The sequence below is a fragment of the Glycine soja genome, chromosome 17 (genome assembly GCF_004193775.1).
Source record: "Glycine soja cultivar W05 chromosome 17, ASM419377v2, whole genome shotgun sequence".
Taxonomy (NCBI): Eukaryota; Viridiplantae; Streptophyta; class Magnoliopsida; order Fabales; family Fabaceae; genus Glycine; species Glycine soja.
The window spans coordinates 3,580,438-3,601,763 of NC_041018.1; the positions used below are offsets into that span (position 1 = coordinate 3,580,438).

General features: G+C 27.8%; 2 protein-coding genes across 2 annotated transcripts; one reads left to right on the forward strand and one right to left on the reverse strand.

Moving 5' to 3' along the window:
• Nucleotides 1-2,078: 2,078 nt before the first annotated feature.
• LOC114392791 (ethylene-responsive transcription factor ERF017-like) lies at nucleotides 2,079-3,237 on the forward strand. Its single transcript, XM_028354015.1, has one exon. It carries the CDS (start codon nucleotides 2,187-2,189, stop codon nucleotides 2,781-2,783), a length of 597 nt encoding a protein of 198 aa, XP_028209816.1. The 5' UTR covers nucleotides 2,079-2,186; the 3' UTR covers nucleotides 2,784-3,237.
• A 779-nt stretch (nucleotides 3,238-4,016) lies between these two features.
• On the reverse strand, nucleotides 4,017-8,218 carry LOC114392026 (beta-galactosidase 15-like). The gene is made up of 17 exons (XM_028353065.1): nucleotides 7,909-8,218; nucleotides 7,619-7,827; nucleotides 7,449-7,515; nucleotides 7,272-7,364; nucleotides 7,022-7,165; nucleotides 6,851-6,939; nucleotides 6,618-6,723; nucleotides 6,458-6,545; nucleotides 6,253-6,371; nucleotides 5,987-6,148; nucleotides 5,710-5,903; nucleotides 5,505-5,608; nucleotides 5,312-5,421; nucleotides 4,967-5,200; nucleotides 4,659-4,873; nucleotides 4,278-4,554; nucleotides 4,017-4,192 (listed from the first exon to the last, which is right to left on the reverse strand). The coding sequence occupies exons 1-17, from the start codon at nucleotides 8,080-8,082 to the stop codon at nucleotides 4,085-4,087; spliced, it is 2,493 nt and encodes an 830-aa protein (XP_028208866.1). The 5' UTR covers nucleotides 8,083-8,218; the 3' UTR covers nucleotides 4,017-4,084.
• Nucleotides 8,219-21,326: the final 13,108 nt, after the last annotated feature.

Sequence of the window (21,326 nt, forward strand, 5' to 3'; positions counted from 1 at the left end):
CTCCAACCCTGTCTCTTTAGGTTTAGGTACTTTTTTTAGAATGTTGAATATGAATACTACAATTAAATAATTAATTTGGTTTGTTTAACAAGTAAAATAGGTGGAGAAAAACATGGTCAAACATTAGAGCTAGATTAATAATATGCTATTTGATATTATTTAATATTTTTATGTTAGCTAAGAATTTCACAGTATGTTGGTTTTATTAAATATTATGTGTTCGCACACTTTATTAGTAAGAATAAAATAAAAAACTACTTCGTGATAAAAAAAAATCAATTAAAAAATTGTCCAAACAATGTATTATAATGTTTCGAATTCGATAACACGTGATAATTATCGTATCCCTTATTATATTTCAAAATAAATTAATTACATTAATTATTTCAGGAAAACTATCAATAGAAAAACATATTTCTACCAATTTACATTTTTATCCGTGTACGGAAATGGTAAACTGAATCCCATTGATTGATGGATAACAAGGCAGCACATTTTTTTCTTCATTTTCTAATCATTTATTGAAAATGTTTAATTAATCTTGATATAATAAAAACCGACACTGATATGCTTAGTAAAATAATATTATATACTGAAAAAATTTCAACCTCATGAAATTTATTTCTTTTGTAAATAAATATTTAAAATTTAATTTCATACAAATTGATGTTTAAATTGTGTCTTGATTGTAATAAATCATATACACTATTCTAATAAAATCATTTAATGTAATAATAATTTCCTTAATGTTGAAGTACTAGTATTAAGATTCAGCAAAAAAAAAAGTACTAGTATTAAATGTTTTTTTTCTAGAGTTACTTTCCGTAAAATACACATTAGATACTGAATAATAATGTTTTATTCTTAACTATCAAAATCACTTCAAAATTATATTTTGTTGAAATTCTTAAATTTGACATGATATAATGGAACATGTTAACAATTAGTTAAAAATCAAAGAATACGTTAGACCATTTGTTTTCTTATAGTTGAAAGCTTTCGTACGTTGATTCTTAATAAAAAAGAATCTTTTATTATTAATTTATCAACAGTTGCTTTTAGGGAGTAATAAATACTTTGAAAAGAAAAATATTTGATAAAGATCCCTTAACCTTCTAAAAAAAATCCCTTAACCTTCTAAAAAAAATCCCTTAACCCATGTGCGGACGTAGGTTCAAGGGAGGGGAGGCCTTGGCCCCCTTAATTTTTTCTAAATTTTAAATTCAATGCTTACAACAATTTTTTTAATATAATTTTTACTTTTCTTCACCTATATCTTTTATAATTTTATTCACCTTCTAGTTTTTTTGTTTTTTTCAGCTTTATAATGATATGTTTTCGTAAATAAGCTCATGATTACAAAAACTCAACCAGATCCATTGAAAAACCACTAATTTTGTAATTACATCATATAGACGATAGAACTATAACTAAAAATAATAATTTTATATTTTGAACATTAACTTATGAATATTTTGTACATAAATTGATAATATATTTATCAGATGAATATTATACTTTTATGTTGGTCCCTCTATCTTTTGAATCAGGATTTGTTCCTATCTTAACCTATTTAACACCTAAAAGAAGTAAAAAGAATATATAATGTGCATAAAGAGAGATAAAAGAAATCTTTAAAATGAAAAATATTTATATATTATTACTCTTATAAAAATTAAAGTTAAAGAAATACTCCTCCCAATGTTGAAAGTAGAGAGCGGTTTCCTTATCCAAACCAAAGATTAATGTAGGGAGTAGTAGTAAATAGAATCCCTAGGCAGTTCCGAAATTGAATTAAGTTCACGTGGATTAGAATACACGCGTGGTCCAAGATTGTCTTCTTCTACCTAAAATTCACACAACGCGTAACGACGAACATTCAGTGCCACGTAGACAAACAAGTCACAATGGGTCTCTTGTGTTCCCCAGGGACGCGCCTCGCCAAGTGAGTGCTGACCGGAGAGTCAAAATTCTTCACTCGCTTCATCAAACACTCTCTCACAACACAGTACAGTACGGTCAACCTCTTACCCGCAACATATATATATATATTGGCCGCAAACTCTCCCACAACACAGCACCAACAACTCCTATTAAGTTTTCAGTTCTCACAAATTAAAAAATAAAAATATTATATATACATATATATATATATATTCTCTTCGAGTCCGTCGAAAAAGAAAACAATGGCGAAACCCAGCAGCGAAAAGCCAGAGGAGCATAGCGATTCCAAGTACTACAAAGGGGTCCGAAAGAGAAAATGGGGCAAATGGGTATCCGAAATAAGACTACCCAACAGCCGTCAGAGGATTTGGTTGGGATCCTACGACACCCCCGAGAAGGCCGCGCGTGCCTTCGACGCGGCAATGTTCTGCTTACGTGGCCGCAACGCCAAGTTTAATTTCCCCGACAACCCACCCGACATCGCCGGCGGAACGTCCATGACGCCGTCGCAGATTCAGATCGCCGCCGCACAATTCGCCAACGCGGGGCCCCACGAGGGACATTCGGGTCGACCCGAACATCCTCCCATGGAATCTCCATCGCCTTCTGTTTCGGAAGGGACCATCCAAACGGACAGTGACGTCCCCACTCTTAACGGTTCAGTAACGGATTTGTTCACGCCCGTTGGGTCGAGTGGTTACGCATCCGATTACGGGATTTTCCCGGGCTTTGATGATTTCAGTGGCGATTTTTATGTGCCGGAAATGCCGAACGTTAATTATGGAGAAGAAAACGGGGAAGGGTTCATAGTTGATGAATCTTTCTTGTGGAATTTTTGAGGGGCAATCAAATCCAGTATTCACCACCGGCCAAATGGGTTATGGTTCAGGACTACGAGAGAGGCGTAACCAAGTTTAAGAATAAAGTTTTTTTATTTATACATCAAATAGTTTATTAAAATTATTATTATTTTATTTAAAATTTATTTTTAAATATAATTTTATAATAATTTTTTTTAGGTATATTAATACTAAAAAAATAAAATTTAAAACTATTTTTTTAGCTAAAGTCCTTACATGGATTGTTTGATCCTTAAGTCGATCCTGTCATTGTTATGGTTGCAGATAGTTTTATTGATTCTGGAACCGTGGTAATGATCCGGGTTTGAATTCGTTAATTTTTGGACGACCAAACCTATATGATTAATGAGTTTCTATGATATTGATATCGATGTAAAAAAAAAAAGTTGTGATTCATTCAATAATGAAAATATTAGTTATCTTGCAAATACAAGCTTTCTTATTTTTTTTAACTTTGAGTTAAGTTATGTTATACGACAAGCAAAATTTGCCGTCACCTTATAGATAGGGTAACAAATTTGAATGTTAGTTTTCAAATTTTTTATTACATTCCAACTTTATCCTTGTAACTATTTATATTGAAATGAATTGATCTATTTGTGTAAGAAAAATGAAAATATTAGTTTCTCCATCGTCAAATACTAATTTTTATTCTATGACCACTTTTTTAAATGAAAGTTGCATTATTTTTATGGCAAACATTAAACGCATCATCGGTTAAAAAGTGTTATTAATCTAATGTCACGTTAGAGTATTTTTACTTTAAATAGGTATATTGTCAAATTCAAGGTTTAAATTCAACTTATTTACCTAACACAATATGTCTTGGGCTTTTTTAAAAGCTTAATGTAGCTTAAAACACTTTAATTATTATTAAATAAGTTAGTTTTTAAATTAATTAATAACTTTTATTTTAAATAAATTACAATGCAATAATACATTAGAAAAGATGTTATTAGTACTTTTTTAGATGGATTTCAACTTTTTGTCATGCATATTTTTATTCTTGTTATTTGGTAATAATTGTTTGTTTATGCTTTTTAATCTTAAGATTATTATTTTATCTTTATCAAATATCTCAATAGTAGAAGACTATGCATGGCTTAGATAGATTCCAAGAGCAAAATAACATAATCAAAAGGCAATTTAATTTTTATTAGTTCTGATAACCAGTCATAATAACATAATTACATTGATAACTACTTGGGTCTAAGGCTAAGAAATCTAGGCATAAATCAAATAGCGCTTTGTTTTGTTGTCTAAACTAAACAGACAAAGTCCTAGCAGACTGCCTCCACGGCAAGCCTCTTAGCAAGATTTCCACAAGCCGTTGCACCAAACGTCTTCTCTGAAACATCAATTGAACATGCTTCCTTGCCAACGCATGCCTACAGAATGAAGTATTAAACTCAAACCATTATCATCATCCTAATAATAATCTTAAGGAAAATAACATTTGAGTCTCTTAATTACCTTTTGCACGATGGGAAGTGCATTACTCTTGCTCTCGCAACTGCCATTGGTGAATGCTCCACACACTCCTTTTGGATCACCAAAACTTGCAAACTTAATAGCGGAGATTTTACGACCTTGGCAAGACAACTCCAAAGTCTTGTTCTCATATGCATTTGCACATACATTGCCAACAACAACGGTTTGGAAATTCACTAGTGATGGGTTTCCACCCAACTCCGCAAACAAAACCAAAGTATTTGCACCATCTTTAAGATAAGAGCGAGGGACATGGTACCTGAATTAATAATTTAAAACATAAAACATAATTATCTTATTGTAAAATGAATAATTAATAAACACAAGAAATGATAGTGTACTATGTGTAAAAGTAAAACCAACCATCTTTGTGTTGGCTTCCCGCAATTTGTAACACATTTTGAGTCAGAATATTCTCCACGATAATCACAAGGTTCATCACTACAACCATCTTCTTCAGCATTGTAACTAGGCCAGATACGTCCAATGTTTTTCCCATTCACCCAAGCGTAGCCTTTGCCCATTCCTTGCAAGTCCACCACAACAGGGTCTGTCCCCAGAGGAGCTTTGAAAGTAGTCTTTCAATTATAAAAACACTAATTAGTTTTAGTAGTTAAAAGATTATAACATTTCAAAACATATTGAAAACAAAATGAAGATTAATTAATTACCTTGTACCAAGTCAACATCCTGTTTGTGGGTAACTTCTCAGATTCCCATTTGCTTTGAGCAGCGAAGGGTGAGTCATCACTAAAGAGTTTGTGGTCCCAACCATGCAACCCTATCTTGTATGACCATTTGTGTGAGGATAAATTCTTAATGATGGTTTCTTCACCTTTTACACTGACCAACTCAATAGGCCCAACAAGACCGGCATGCCATGTAGCAAAGAATGCCCCGTAGTTCTATTTCACAAAATATAATTAATTAAGCATTCTTAATCAGTAAAATTGAAACAAAAATTTCTTATTATATGCAAAATTATTAAATCATATCAAGGTCCATAGGTAAAGTACCTGAAGTCCAACAGTGACACTGAGCAAGCTTATAGTATTCGTTCCATGCTTCAACTTAATCTTCGGCTCAAATTTATCGTTGTGAATACCATATGTTGCCCAATGGGAATCTATTCATCAAACAGGTTATTGAAAAATTGTCACGAATATAGTCGATACAATATTGATTTAGAATATGGTTCTAAAATGTTACCAATATATTCTCCGTTGACGAATGCATGAATTACATGGCCGCTACCATTAATCCTAAGAGTCATATTTTCACTCCAAACTGGATCATCGTGCTTGACATGAAGTCTGTCATAAAAGGAAAAAAGAAAAAAAAAGTATGATCAACAGAACAAAGAGAAACAAAGGAATTTAATTAAAAAGATAAGAAGTTAAGTGGGGGTGATTACTTTGTCATGTACCAAAGATAGTCACTAGCATCATTAGCCGCATCTTTTTGATCAAGAAGTCTGTGTGCAGAGACATTACTTTTACCATGAAGAGCCTTGTCAATGTTCTCTGATCTCCAGACCCACTTCAAAATTGCTGCCTCCTTTTCTGCCTTGCTATTTTCTTTAGTCATTACAGAGGTTTGCACATTCACCTGATTGAGAAAATATAAATTTAAGTTATTAATTAGTAACATAAATCATTAATCGATCTTAGTGTATAAAAGTTTTCTTTAACCTTGGCAGTGTTATACTCTTCGTGCTGACAATCAGGAAGAATGCTGACAGACCATGCTGGAACAGTATAGTTATTCCCTCTAAATGTTAGAGTGGCATCAGCGGTGGTGTTGGTGTTGCTCAGGAAGCAGCTTGATGATCCATTTGTGGCATAAATAGTGACCTTAAATTTGAAAGTATGTTATAATAAGAACTTTTACTCTTAAATAATATAATAATAACACGAGCCATTTGTTAGTGTGTTTCAACTTTCTACCTTTCATTTACCTTAACAGAGTTGCCTAGATCAGTCTCGGATACGTTCCCACTCGTAAGAGCTTCCTCCATTGCCTTCAAAGCACTGTGAAGTTCTTTGAGGTGACCCCATTTTGGTTGGGCAATGTTACCTGCAAATAAAAGAATAAAATATCAAAGGTTAATATTCAATAAGAAAAAAATATATAATTCTAAACATTTAAATAAATTCAATTACCATATTCATCTAGAGGAGCATCATAATCATATGATGTGGTAATGTATGGACCCCCGGCTGTTCTACCGAAGTTAGTGCCACCATGATACTGAACCAAAAAATCGTATACATATATATTCAGGAACATGACGATTAATATTTTGAACTGTGAATTGTTTACCATATAATAATTTTGAAATGTGCCTCCGGTTTGGAAAAATCTAGCCACTGCAAAAGCAACATCTTCAGCAGTTCTGTGTGGATCTCGGCCACCCCAATTCTTGAACCTTGAATAATTCACCCAAAAAATAAAAGTTCAAATTTAATATCTGTTAATAAAAAATATGAAGATAAAACTGTTTTTTGTTTTAAAATTAAAAATTTGAATACACGAGTTAAGAATATTAAACCTACCAGCCTATCCAATTTTCGGTCCACATTTTAGGACTGTTAAAACTATTTGGTTCAAAGTTGTCACAATACCAACCATTGCAAGTATTGATCTATAACATAAAAAAAATGTAAAATTATCAGCTTCACATAATAATTATATAACCATATAATATAAAATATAAAAATATTTACCATAGGCTGAGGAGCATCGGACTCCTGGCACATGATCCATGGAACCCCAACTTTCAAGGACTCCGCCATGTTCGCACACCAATTCATGTAAGCTTTTCCAGCATCTCCATATTGTGAAATTACGTTACCATATTCATTTTCGATCTAAAAATTATTGACCAATTTGTTAGGAAATATATATATTTTTAAATAATAAAATCAATGAACCATTCATAAAGGAGATCCAAAGGAAAAAATAATAATAAAGTACCTGAGTGAGAATTATAGGACCACCTTGAGAAGCAAAAAGTTTCTCCTTTTTGAGCATATCCACGATCAAAGTAGTGAAATTTTGCATTTCATTCTTAATTTCAAATTAAAACAAAAGTCAGCGAAAAACTTATAAAAGCTCAACAATATAATACAAATAAGAAAAAATAAGCATTACCATGAACACACTATTGGCAGTCCGAATCTCGACATCAGGTAGATTGTGAACCCAGACAGGAATCCCTCTGAAAGTAGCCACACAGAAAATTGAATTTTTTTTAATGTTATTCATGATAAAAAAAAAAATATAATAACATGCATTAAAACAAAAAGGATGATTAAATGTACCCATAATTCCATTCGGCACAAACATATGGACCAATGCGAAGAACACCATAAAGTCCAGACTCTTGAATGGTCTTGAGAAATCTGATGATATCATTATTGCCAGAAAAATCATACACACGACGTGAAGGTTCATGTGCATTCCAGAAAACATATGTTTCAATTGCATCTAATCCTCCTTCTTTGGCTTTTTGGATTAACTCGGGCCACATCTATGATTAAATTGACAAAAATTAGTGTAGACAATATTACATACACATAAAAAATAAAATACATATGATGAGTATAGTTACCTCAGGGGTGCTTCTAGGATAATGGATTGATCCAGATATGAGCACTCTACGCTTACCATCAATTTTGATGGCCCTTCCATCATGAGAGACATCAACAGCATGGGTGCCAATGAAGGAAAAAATAACAAGGCAAAAGCAAACTATTAGAGAAATAAAGCTCTTTGGAGTAGCCATAGTGACTCATAAAATAGTGTGATAGAATTGTACTTTATTTATACAGAGAGTGGTGTATTCCAGAATCGTTAGTTTCATTCTGTTATCTACCCCATCCCAAAAATATATTCTGTCAATTAAGATCTTAACAAGAGAATCTTTAACTTAAACAACTTAAAAAGAATTGTTAACAAATCCTATCCATGGAAACAACTCATAAAAACAACATGATCCTTTTCCAATTCGATAATTGGCTTATTTGTTATATTCCTTTCTATATCTTTCCAGCTATATTTTAACTATTTTTAAATTTATTTTACATTCCCATTTTGTAATTAATTCAAAATGTTTTAGCATAATTGTTAAATGCAAAGTTTTGTAATCTAAAGTATATGTTCAAATATACGTACAACTTTATAATTTAAAAACAAGTTATTTTCTCAAATAAAACGATTTCTACTTAAGAATGTCAAGCTAGTTACTTCTAAATTATAGATTTTCAACTTTTATTTAATATTTTTAAAAAATATATGTACATAAATAATAAAAAATTCAAAACTATTTAGTAGCATATTATATATTAGTTATATTAAAATTGGGGAACAAAATTAATTAAATTTTTAATTGAGTAGATGTTATGTCAGAAAATATTAAGCCTGTCGAATTTTTTTATGATTTTTCCTTTCTTTAAGTAATAATAATGTAACACCTATATAAAAATGTGTGTATTTAAAATAAAAAGTATAAATATAAATTTATAATTTATAATTATTTAATTTGATATTTATTTTTACTATTATGAATACCATGTTTACATATACTTAAAATTTGTGTTTTTAAAACTAAGTATTTTTAAATTGAACATTTATTTTATTTTGTATTAATATCAAATTAAGATGATTATAATGGTATTTAATAATTTTATGTCCAACGTCTATCTATATGCTAAGTTAATACTATGTTTTAATTTTTTTGGAAAAGATATAAATTTGATCTTTTGTAATAATTTCTTCTAAATATACATTGATATGCATTTTAATTCATTTTTTTCACCACATGTATCAAATCTTTTATTTTTCTAACGTCCAAAAATAATATTTTTTTTCTCAATGCATGTAATTAATAATTATTAGTTTAAATTTGACCTTTTATTTCTTTTAGTAGTTGGGGGATGGATACTCTGCACGCAGAGAATCTTGACCTTTCATTAAATTTTTATACTATAATGTTTTATTATAAATAGAAGAAAAAAAATGCCAAATAAAAAAAATAATGCATGTAATTTGTCCCTTTTTATAATCTTATTTTTTAATTTATAGATGTATTAATTTTTTGTTTTTAAATATTTTTATTTAATTATTCTTTTTCTAAACATTAATTAATAAGATCATTAAGATGACAAACACTTAGTGGGGAGAGATAGTTAATTTTTTTTAAAAAAAAGTAATAGTACTTTTAAAAGAATAATAGAAATTAACGACATTATTGATAAATTTGATATAATTAATTAAATTGACTATTTTTTTAAAGAATATGAATTAGTCGAAAAAGTGATAAAGACTAAGGAAATATTTATAATACAACTACAATATAGCCTGTATTTTTTCTTTTCTCCCTCATTTCTGTAATTGATGGGTTTATATTATTATTATTATTATTATTATTATTATTATTATTATTATGCGTGGATTATTTTATTTTAAAAAATGTTTTTTAAAAGGTTTAAAACTGCTATCATATGAAAATTGATTTGAATTAAATAATATATATAGTGGTAATGTAAAAAAAATTTGTTATCGTCTAACTACAAATAATATTATCTATGACATAAGTTTAATGATATTTATAATAGTTACTTGAAAAAAATGATAAATAATTTTAATTTTTTTACAAAGATAAATAATTTTAATTAAAATATAGTGTAGATGTTTTCACACTAACATACTTATTAAATGTTTATTATTTATAAATTCATTCCAAATAATTCTATGTTTACTGAGTAAAATAAATAAAAGTATTAAATACTATTAAATATTATAACTGTTTTTAAAAAAATAACTGTTAAATGACTTTTTATGTATTTTATTTTAATATAATAAAAAATGCTACTTCATCTCTTCTTAAATTTTTGGTTTTTTTAGTATTTTTTTTTCTTTCAAAACTTTGGATGCCTTAACAATAAAAGTTCAGTTTGGTGAGAATCAAAATTTTAATTAAAAATATCCAATAATTTCTCAAGAAGATTTGTTTTAAAAAAATACGTGTTAAAATATAACAACCTTAAAATTTCAATATATAGTTGTACTTTTTTTTCCAACTATACCTTGCATGTTTTCGTAAAAAAAATAAAAATAGAATAAGTACTTCTCCGTAATGACATTTGCGCTGAGATAGAACATTTAATCCAATGTTACCATGTCTTGAACTCTCCATATACATAGAGACAAGAAAAATCAAATTACACTAATTTAATAATTGTTGTATCATTTTATAACTTTAAATAAAATGTGATTTTTATGAATCTAACTATTAAATTATATTTATATATTAGAAAGATTGTTTATGTGAAATTTTATCAAAATTAAATAATAATAAAATAATTAAATGATTCATATTTTAGTATATTTTAAAAAAAATTAAATTACATCAATTTTAATTTATATAAAGATAGCAACGAATTTTAAATTAACATAAAATTTTGTATATATAATATAAGTAAAATAAATTTTAATCAATATATTTTAAAAAAATATTATTTGGTTGAAAATTATTTAAAAATATAATAATTAGTCAAAGTTTCATTGGTATAATTTGATTATATATATATATAGCAAATGTGTATAGAATTTACTAACTTGCATCACTTAATTTTTACAAGGGATAAGTTAAAAAATTATAACTACAAATTTCCTTAAAATAGAAAACTTACTAACTTACTACCTTATTCCTTTAAAAAAGAAGTGAGTGTAACTTAGCAAATCCATATATAAATTTATTTTAGTTGTAAAAATTTTAGTTCAACAACGTCTTCATCCTTGCGCAACTCCAAAAATGGTAACTGGAGTCGAGAGGATGTGAATGTGCAATGTAACAGAAATTGAGAAATTGGTTACGTTTTAAAATTATTTTTATTTAATTAAAATACTATGTGAGGTGGTAAAATATAGAAATATGATCGGTTGTCCCAGTAAAACTCTTTTACACTCATAGTGTACGGGCATTATTCTCTCTCTATATATATATATTATTTTCAAAATAAATACACACCTAATATCAATATGTATGTGATATATTATGTTATACTTTTAACATTAATTAAATTGTTTAACAAGTTATAATTAAATATCAAAAATTATTTTTAAATAAACATATTATCTAGTCAATTCCTTTAAGGAATAATATTTTTTATATATATTAGAATCATAAAGAACAGACAAAAAAAATATTTTGTGATTTTTGTTTACAAAGACGATAATAAAATTTAAATACAAGACTTTAGGCAAGCTATCTAAATCTCGTCACTATTAATTTGGTTCTAATGAATAAATTTTGTGGCTCTTAATAAAGATTTTTCTATCACCAAAAAGATTTAGTTCAATTAGTTGAACTGTGTGCAATAATTATTATAAATTCCTAAGTTTGATTTCCTTTGATAAGAAAAACAGATTCTTACCATTAAAACTTAATTCCTATTAATATGTTCAAAGAAGCCAATTATTTATCAACATTATTAGATCTTGTTGATAAAAAATGCATTATAATGTATTATCATATACTTTTAATGATAAACTCAAGTACAATGTTTTAGGTATTTTTTATGTTCTTAAATTAAGTTTGAAGTTTCACCAAAGTATTCAACGTTGACTTTAAATGCTTATATTTATTGTGAGTACCAGGGTGAAAATTATATTTTTAACTAAATAACACGATAAAAAAATATTTAAGGATTATAAGTATTATTTTACTAACAATAAAAATTATGTTAAGTAAATTCTAATTAACGTTTCTCTAGATGATATCAGAATGTCGTTGATTTCGACCATCAAAATTGTACTAAACAGTGTCGAATGTCGGGTCCAACTCATTGTTATGTGTGGTGCACAAAAAGCCCAATACATCTGGGCTTAAATTTGGAGCGCAAGATACACTCCTGGGCTATTGCTTCCTGCACCCTTTCCATAGTATATTTTTGACCATTGAGATTGATCATTCCAAAAGTCAAAATCTATATAATCAACCCAAAAAAGGAGCGCAGGAAACAACCTAGAGGTACGGAATCCATAAGTGATAACAACATATTTGCAAACCCGGGTGGTATTAGAGGCTTTACCGTGTATATCATAGGGGTGTAAGCAGCTCATTGAGTTAAATCTAGTCTAATTTTTAATCCAACTCAATTAAATATAATTGGGTGGATTTACTTTTTTTTAGCAATCTAACCTTAATTGAGTTGATCATTGAGTTGAGTAATTAAAAAAATATTTTGAACTCTTTAACTCTCACATTTATTAGATTGAGTTTTTTTAGAGGAAGAATAGTTATATCATTTCATTCATAGTGTGGGAAATGATACATGAAGGGATATAATTAAAAATATGAGAGCTAGCATAGAATCTTGAAGCCCTTTGTGAGCTACATGATTGACTTGCCTCTTAAGAAAACTCACCCTGGAGTTTAACATAGTAGCTAAATTTGCTCTACAATTTTGTGATAGAACATGAAAAGTAGTGGAGCCTTTGAAGTTTACAACCATATTGTCAACGACTGTTTTACAATCCATCTCAAATGATATTTGTGAATGTTGAGGTGATGTGTCCATTTAATTGCTTGTTAAGTGCCCAAGCTTCTGCTTCTTTGGATGAAGGTTTGCCATTTACGGTTACCATTAGTGCCTTGTAGAAACTCTCATTGTTGTCTCTCAAACAAATGCTAGCTCCAAATAAGTTATCATCATTAAAAATTACCGCATCGAGATTACACTTGAAGAATTGTCGAGGAAGAGGTGTCCAACGATCATTGCTCTCTAATGTGTTGAGGTGATGAGGTAGGTTGCGTGAATTGAATTGTTGACATTGATGATGTGTTTGCATGGCCATAGAATAAGCTATTGATGGGCTCATTTCCTTCTTATCCCAAAGTTTAGAATTTTGAGTTTTCCATATGCACCAAAGGCCAAGACAAATTTTTTCCTTCACATGATTATTAGAAATCTACAAAAGAGAAAAAATTAGTGTGTTGAAGTTGTCAGCCTTGTCCCATTCCTTCTCCATTAGGGTAAGGAGATTTGTTAGAATTCATTTGAAAGAGGGCAATTTTAAATTCATCAATTCTAAAAGGGAGCAAAAGGGATTCATTGTCATAAGAAGAAACATAGATGAGAATTTTACTGATAATAGGATCAAAATCATTACAAACAAATTTTGGAAGTAAGAAACTACAACATCAGAAATCCCACAATGATCATAGGCTATGGACCCATCTTCACGAGTCAGAGAAGTGAAAAGTGCTGGATTTTTTCCTTGCATTTGAAGAAGTGTGGAAATTTTTTTGAGTTTGTGTCCCCATCCTTCAGCCAAAAAATCTTTGCTCTTTGTCTTCAGTATGAATCTTCTTGTGCGATGAGGTGGTTTAGCTTTTTTGAAATCTTCTTGCTACCTTCTACTTTTTAATATATTTTTTTAATCAAGTTAGGGTATGCTTGAAAAATAAAAAATATGTACATTAATCCACTGAAACAGAGAAATTTGTGTTGAATGTACATAAAAACTGGAAGTTATACAAAATAAACACATTCTTAATCATTCATTTTGGTAATATTATTCATATAAATATATGAGCAAGCCTGATAGAGTTATTAGACATTGGAATCAATCAATAGATCTCTCATAACCTAATTTAACTTAGTTAGGTTTGGTTGAGTTTATTTGTTAAATAACTTAGATTTCAAGATGTTTATAATGTTTTTAAACTATAGAGAAATTTATTCAAATAAATATAAATTACATTTTACTATTATCATATTCATTTTTTTGTCTTAGGTTAGTCATCAGAGATTATAAATGTCTCCCAACTCATTGATTAGAGACTATTTTTGCTCGCGGTGCGTAATTGTTGTTGATCCAAGAGAATTTTGTATAAGAAGATAATCGAATACATATTCTCTTATTAAATAAATCGTTCTCACCCATGTGAAGATAATGTGACCTTATATGACTATGTCAATCCTTTAAATTTACTATCATATTGATTTTACTACAATTTTGAGAGATTATATATTTAGTACTATATTTACATTTTAAAAGATTGGATTCCTTAAACTTATATAAAGCCTTAGGTTAATTAATAATTTTTTTAGAAGTAAATTTGTTGACCTATTTAAGAGAAAAGACTTTCGGCCCATTTTATTAAAAATTATATATATATATATATATATATATATATATATATATATATATATATATATTAAAAAGGCTTATAAAAAAGGAATGTTCAACTCTTTTAAAATAAAAAAACAACAGACCAAACATAAAATAAGGTAAAACTTAACCTCATTTGTCACATTTCCACCTCTGAGTTGTTATTCTTTCCATTTGTCACTTAATTTTTCTTAAAAAATTAAAATGTTTCCTTTTCAAATTTAGTTCTCTATTTTTTATTTCAATTTCATCCTAAGTTTTACACATACTCTTCTTTTTTTAAAAGGAGGCTCTACTCATACTATAGTATGACGCTTAAAAGTTAATAAAATAATAAAGTGTGTTTATACCAAAGAAAGCGATATATGTAACTATGTAACTATGCCCCTATTGTTATGGTCATTATGGATCTCATTAGATTTGTTTTGAATTAAAAATTCACCATTTGCATATACTTTTAATTCCAAAAGGAAATGTTGTTGATAAATTATAATATCAATGCTCTGAATGAAAGGAGCACTTGCTTAACAAAGCCTATGAAACACAAATAGAATTGCACGGAATCGTATAAAAGCAATATAATTTTTATCAAGTTGGATTTCCAGATAAATTATTTGGGTAAGATCATACCGATTGGCTTCCTGTTCAAAATAAGTTAGAATTCTAAATGGATCATGACATATGTGACAGGAATTTATGACTTCCTTAACTTCATCTGAGAATAAAAAAACAATCTCATTTAAATAATATCATACATTAGAGGACGTACGGTAAAATTGGTTGGTCTTGCTATTTGTTATATATATATAAGTCTATTTGCTATATTCATTTATTGGCCATATGTAGGTAGAAATAAAATAAAAAAAAAGGGAATGTAATAGTATAGATTAAAAAAAAAGAAAAAAATAGTTAAATGATACGTATAAATTCATGACAACGTAATTAAGAAAAGAGTCATTTTCTCAAAAATAAAATGATTAATGTTCAAGAATGTAAGACCGTTTACTTATATAAAGATAATAATGTATTCCTACATCAAAATGGTCCACAAATAAAATAAACAACGTCAAACGTCAGTTCAATATTAAGCTTAACAATGAGCACATTCACAAGTATTTACCTATATTTTATACGTTGGGTTAATTTGCATGCGGCAACATGATCTAGCATGTAGGCGAGCTCACGCGCGCAGTGTGTAAATGAGTTTGTTGATTTTTTTTTTTTTTTTTATTTTCATGTTTTGTAACTCAGAGCGTGTAAAACATCTTATGGTGTTGAGACATCATATGGTTATCATTAATAAAATTATATTTGCTTTATTATAAAATATGGCACCACAAAATTATGCTAGTGTTTTAATTATTGGTGCTACAACTTAATTTCTTTTATCTATTGATTTATTGTTTTTGATATTTTCATTTGGTTAAGAATATTAACGAATTTGGATCTTATCATGTTAATAAATCATATGATACTGTCCCATAATAGAAGATTAAATTCTTTGTTTTGATGTGTTGCACACCAACCGTCCAGAAGGCGAAGGAGTTTCGACAATTTGTTAAATCGCAATCCTCACTCTGAGCATTACTAGAGGAGATGATGGAGGTTTTTTATGACATCATTACCAATATTCTACATCAAGTAAAGATCATCGGTGTTGTATTTAGTAATACCATATCATAGGAGTGTTCAATATATACAACTTAAGGATTGAATTTTTTAATTGTTTGGATTGAACTTAATTATAATCTAGTCATATACAAATTGATTAATATGTTTTAATTTTTTTTTCAATCCAACACAATATATATCATATAATTAAATTTATTATATATAAATTAATTATTAAATATAAAACATATTAATTTTTAACTCACATGATTTATTAAATTAAATCACATAATTTTTTTAAATTGTTTTTTTTATCTTTGTCTTAATTTTGTTTATATTTTCTCATGTTAAAACAATATTTTTTTATTTAAAATAAAAATATTGTATTAATATTTAAAAAATTAATTCTATTAATCAAATATTGTTATAATTTTACCTTTTTTAAATACATATAGTCATTATATATTTTTAAAACTTTTGATAAAAACAAATTATTATTCTAAAAAAATATTTAAATTTCATTAACCTAACTTTATAATCAAGTTATGTTGAGTCAAATATGTAAAAAAAGAAATATATATAAAAATCTGACTGAATCAAACTTGTAAAAATTTGATTCAATTAAATAATAGATTTAATCAAATTCAACTCCAATCCAACCCATCATCACTTCGATCATATGATTATAACATTTGTTTTATTGCAACTCTTTAAGATCTTAATTGTGTGTGGGTTAATTTCATGATAACATTGGGGTATAAGTGATAACATGTATACATGCTAAACTTTTAGCTATATTTCATGGATTCATCAAGGCATGGAATAAAGGCCACGAGATAGTGATTTGACATTGATCTCATTGAATGTGTTGCCACTATTTGTTCATGGATGCATAACAATCATTTGTAACATCTAAGCATGGTGTGTGTTGCATGATGACCGCTCCTATGGCTCTCATATCTCTGTTGCCAGTTGACTGCAGGTATATATATATTATTTAACAATACATTTTGCAGCACATTATTTTTAATATATATTTTTCTATTCATTAAAATTTGTTAAAAACTATAAAATTAAGAGAAAGATTCATTAAATAAAAAATAATGACTCTTTTATTGATTAAGGGAGCACTCTCTGTTTATAAATATAAATATATGTTTGGGGATATAAGGTAGTGACTTTTTTTAGACTTTCAGGCTATATACTTACCATCAAGTTTGAAAAGGGAGATCGAGGAAGATCCTATCGTATAATGTTATTTTAGGAACATTCAAAGGCAATCAAAAGATTGCAAGAGCACTCTAAAAAATCAAGAGAACTTGAAGAATAATGACTTCAAGAAGTAAAAGCCGTTCATAAAAAAATGTTGTTCACCTTGTCTGGTTGATTTGGTGTCCTAAATATTATTCATGACGAGAGAGTTATTTATTCATTATATATGAAATTTTTAAAGAAATATTAATTCATTCGCTATGAAATAAATATTATTTTAGAGTCTTGTTCAAGAATTGAAAAATATCAAGTTCTAGTAAAAATTAACATAAGATTCTAATACTCGTTTCTTTGAAATCCGGGTTATCATTACTTTAATGTAGTGTGGACCTATCTTATATCATTTTTAACTATATTTTCTAAAAAAAAGAATAAATATTTATAAATATGTGTTGGCACGTGTGTGTATGAACCTATCATATTTAATAGAAATTTTAAATAGTATTTTATAGAATGAAATAAAATGTAATGAAAGTGAATACTAAATATAGGTAAAAGTTTTAAATTAAAATAAAATGTGAAAATGTAAGTGTCATCTTATTTTACTGTTTAACTTTATTTATTTTTCTCTCTCTTTAACCTCTAACAAATAAAGGGTAAAGTCTACATCATCATCTTTTTATTTAACTGTTTTTTTTTTTCTCTATAAACTTAAGATTTACCTTTTCAAATAAACTATATAAATCATGTAAGACGGATATCTAACATTTTTATGCTTTTATTGAGAGAAAAGCAAGATTAAGATTGACTATATTTTTTATCAGTAATGAAACTATATAAATATAAATAAGTAATAATATTGGTTTTAATAACAAACAATTTTAAGTGTATAAAATCAAATCGTCAATTATTTTTTTTCATATTCTCGCTACTTGTGGATACATCCTTCACGTCTATATAAAAAGGTAAATTTGTTTTCTTATTGTACTAAGTACTCATATTTTTTTTATAATTAAAACTATTTTTTAGTTTCTCAAAATTAACTTATATTGACAAAGTTATGTTAACTTTGAAGAGGAAATGTTGGAGAAAGAAAAAAAATTGAGAGGAAGGGAAATTCGTTGTGAGGAGTTTTGAATATGTTTTCTTGTGCTAAACCAGCCAGTGCAAGAAGCACACGTATAGACTGACACGTGATGTGGGCCCCAAAATTATTGGTTTTATAATGTTTGTAATAAAACCCGTTCCGTTCTGTTTTGAATGCTCCCTTTCTTTTTTGTTTTTTGGTCAAGAAAAGCTCCTTTATTTCAGCTGCCTCTCTGTATGTGGGCCACCCTCTTTATTGCTTCCACCTCATTATTGATATTCCATAACACTTCAATCACCAAACTACCCCTTTCCATTCAATCAATTACATTCTATCCTTATAAATAAAATAATATATTATCAAAGTCTTGAATCGATGACACTTTATTTCAAGTACATATAATAAATTGGTTAGCTGAATTGGATAACATCATAAATGATCCAGATATAATAGTAGAGCATATGCTATTTTAACTTATACAAAAATACTTTTTTTTTGTTAAAATTGCTAGATAGATTATCTAATTCAATTATTTTTTTAAACATAATGATCCTTTTTAGTTTTGTAAAAAAATTAAAAAATTGAATTTAATCATCTACGGAAATTAAGTACTAAATCATTTATGTGTCTTTCGATTGACATTCAGTCCTCCAACACCTACTCACGAAATAGCAACGCTTATACCTCAATAGATTCAATTAATTCTCATAATACTGTTTTTTTTTTTTTGCAAAAATTACATTTTTAATCCCTCAATTTGTCTCCACTTTTGATTTTAGTTTTGCTTTAAAATTATTGACAAATTTTATCCTCTTATTTTATCCCATAACTCAATCTTGGTCCCATCCAAAATTAGAAGTCGCTTGTTAGGAAGGAATATTGATTGACACTCTTATCTTTCTTGGATTCGACATCCAACAATCAGAATATTACATGTGACAGTAATCATATAATAAGGATGTGACACGTGACAATCAACATTATTTTGTAACAATCAAAGTCCAATTCTGGATTTGGGGATCAAGATTGCTTGATCGGATAAAATAGGGGAACAAAATTTGTTAATAATTTTAAAGGAAGACCAAAATCAAAATTGGAGACAAATTAGAAAAAAAATACAATTTTACCTTTTTTTTTAAGATTATTTTCTTCAAATACTTTTTCCTTTATTATCATCAACATCTTTTAGGCCTTTTTTCTGTTGAAAGGAGGATAATTATATCATATAAAAAAGATCAAAGAGTCAATACATGTAGAACTATCATAAAAAAAAATTATAGACAAGTAAAAGATTAAGATGCTCTCTAACTAAAGAATGAACGATTTGATTGATTTGTCGACACACAAAATAAACATAACAATTTTGAAAACATGATAATTTAGCAGCAGGTCTTCTAATAATATTTTCAGCTTCATTGTTCATGAACGTCCATCTTCTAATAACACCTTTTAGGCCTAATTCATAGGAATTGGCATTATTTGATAGTAAATAACGTTATTTTGTTTATTTGTTTCAAATATATAAAAATAATATTTGTCCAATTGAGTGAGGTGAGATATTGGTGACAAGTGTGGTGATATATTGTTGATGAAGCAGTAGTGAAACCCACCTATAGGATCCTAAGGACACCTTGATGCGCAACGCAACAAAATTCTAACAAGGTAGGATAGGAAGTTATATAATTAAGATGCATTGATAAAACTCATGTCATCAACCAACTACCACCCGTGATTTCCTTGCTATTTTTGCAGTTACACAAGGTTGTTCATATGGTGGCAATTCATTAAATCGGGCAGAGAAAGGAGACATTCTTATTAGAGCTTCATTGTAATTAGACAAGCTACTATAGCCAAGTTTTTTTTAAGATGTATTCCCACCTTAATTAACCAAGTGTAGACTAATGTTGGGATTGGTAGTAACTATTAGATGTTTAGATAATTTGATCAATACTTAGTTATTCATTAATGTGGGATCTATGGTGCAGGATTATGAGATACATAAGTGGTTATTAGTTATTTGTATCATGTTAGACGGAAATAATAAATAACCATGTCTCTGTATTAGTGGCTTATATTTTGAAGGAGGTGTATACGTTTATGTTTCTTTTCTTTGGTTGTAAACATTCGATTAATATATATATATATATATATATATATATATATATATATATATATATATATATATATATATATTCGCTGATAAAAAAATACTTAGTTGTCATTATTTTTTATTTTCACGTGTTAAAGTTGAGTCCTTTAGATTAATTATATACCTTAGTCAAGCAAAGATGATGTAAATTATATCTTTATCGGAACAAATTAAATGTATAAGTTATTTGGGTTATTAATGAACTTAATATTAGTTCAAAACAACATTTAATTGCAACAAATTCAAAAAATTTGATTTATTATTATAAAATTTTGTTGTATTCACATGAATAAAAATAATTTATTTAATAAAAAAATTTATATTTAATTCTTATCATATCTAAAATTTTCTTAAACCAACAATAATCACAAATCACAGACAAGATTAATCTTTGATTCAATGATTTAGTGAGTTAGGAAATATTCTTAATTTTTAACCCAAGATGCCAAGAAAAAAAACATTTAATTACAATATATTCAAAATTAAAAAAAAACATTTATGTGTATTTTATATAAATGTGATGTGAAAATAGAAGTATACAATTGTCATCAACTAATAATTTTGTAAGAATGAAAAGTAAAAAAATATTAAATTACAAAGGTTAAGTATATATTTAAGTCTAATAAATATTAAATTCATAAAGACTGTGCTTTATTTTTACAAATTTGTTGTTATTTAGGATAAAACAATAGTTGATTGAGAATGAAAATAAAGATTAAAAGCAAACAAGAACGTGATAACAGAAGTTAAGGGAAAATCAATAATGATTATTGTTTTCAGGATTAGGTTT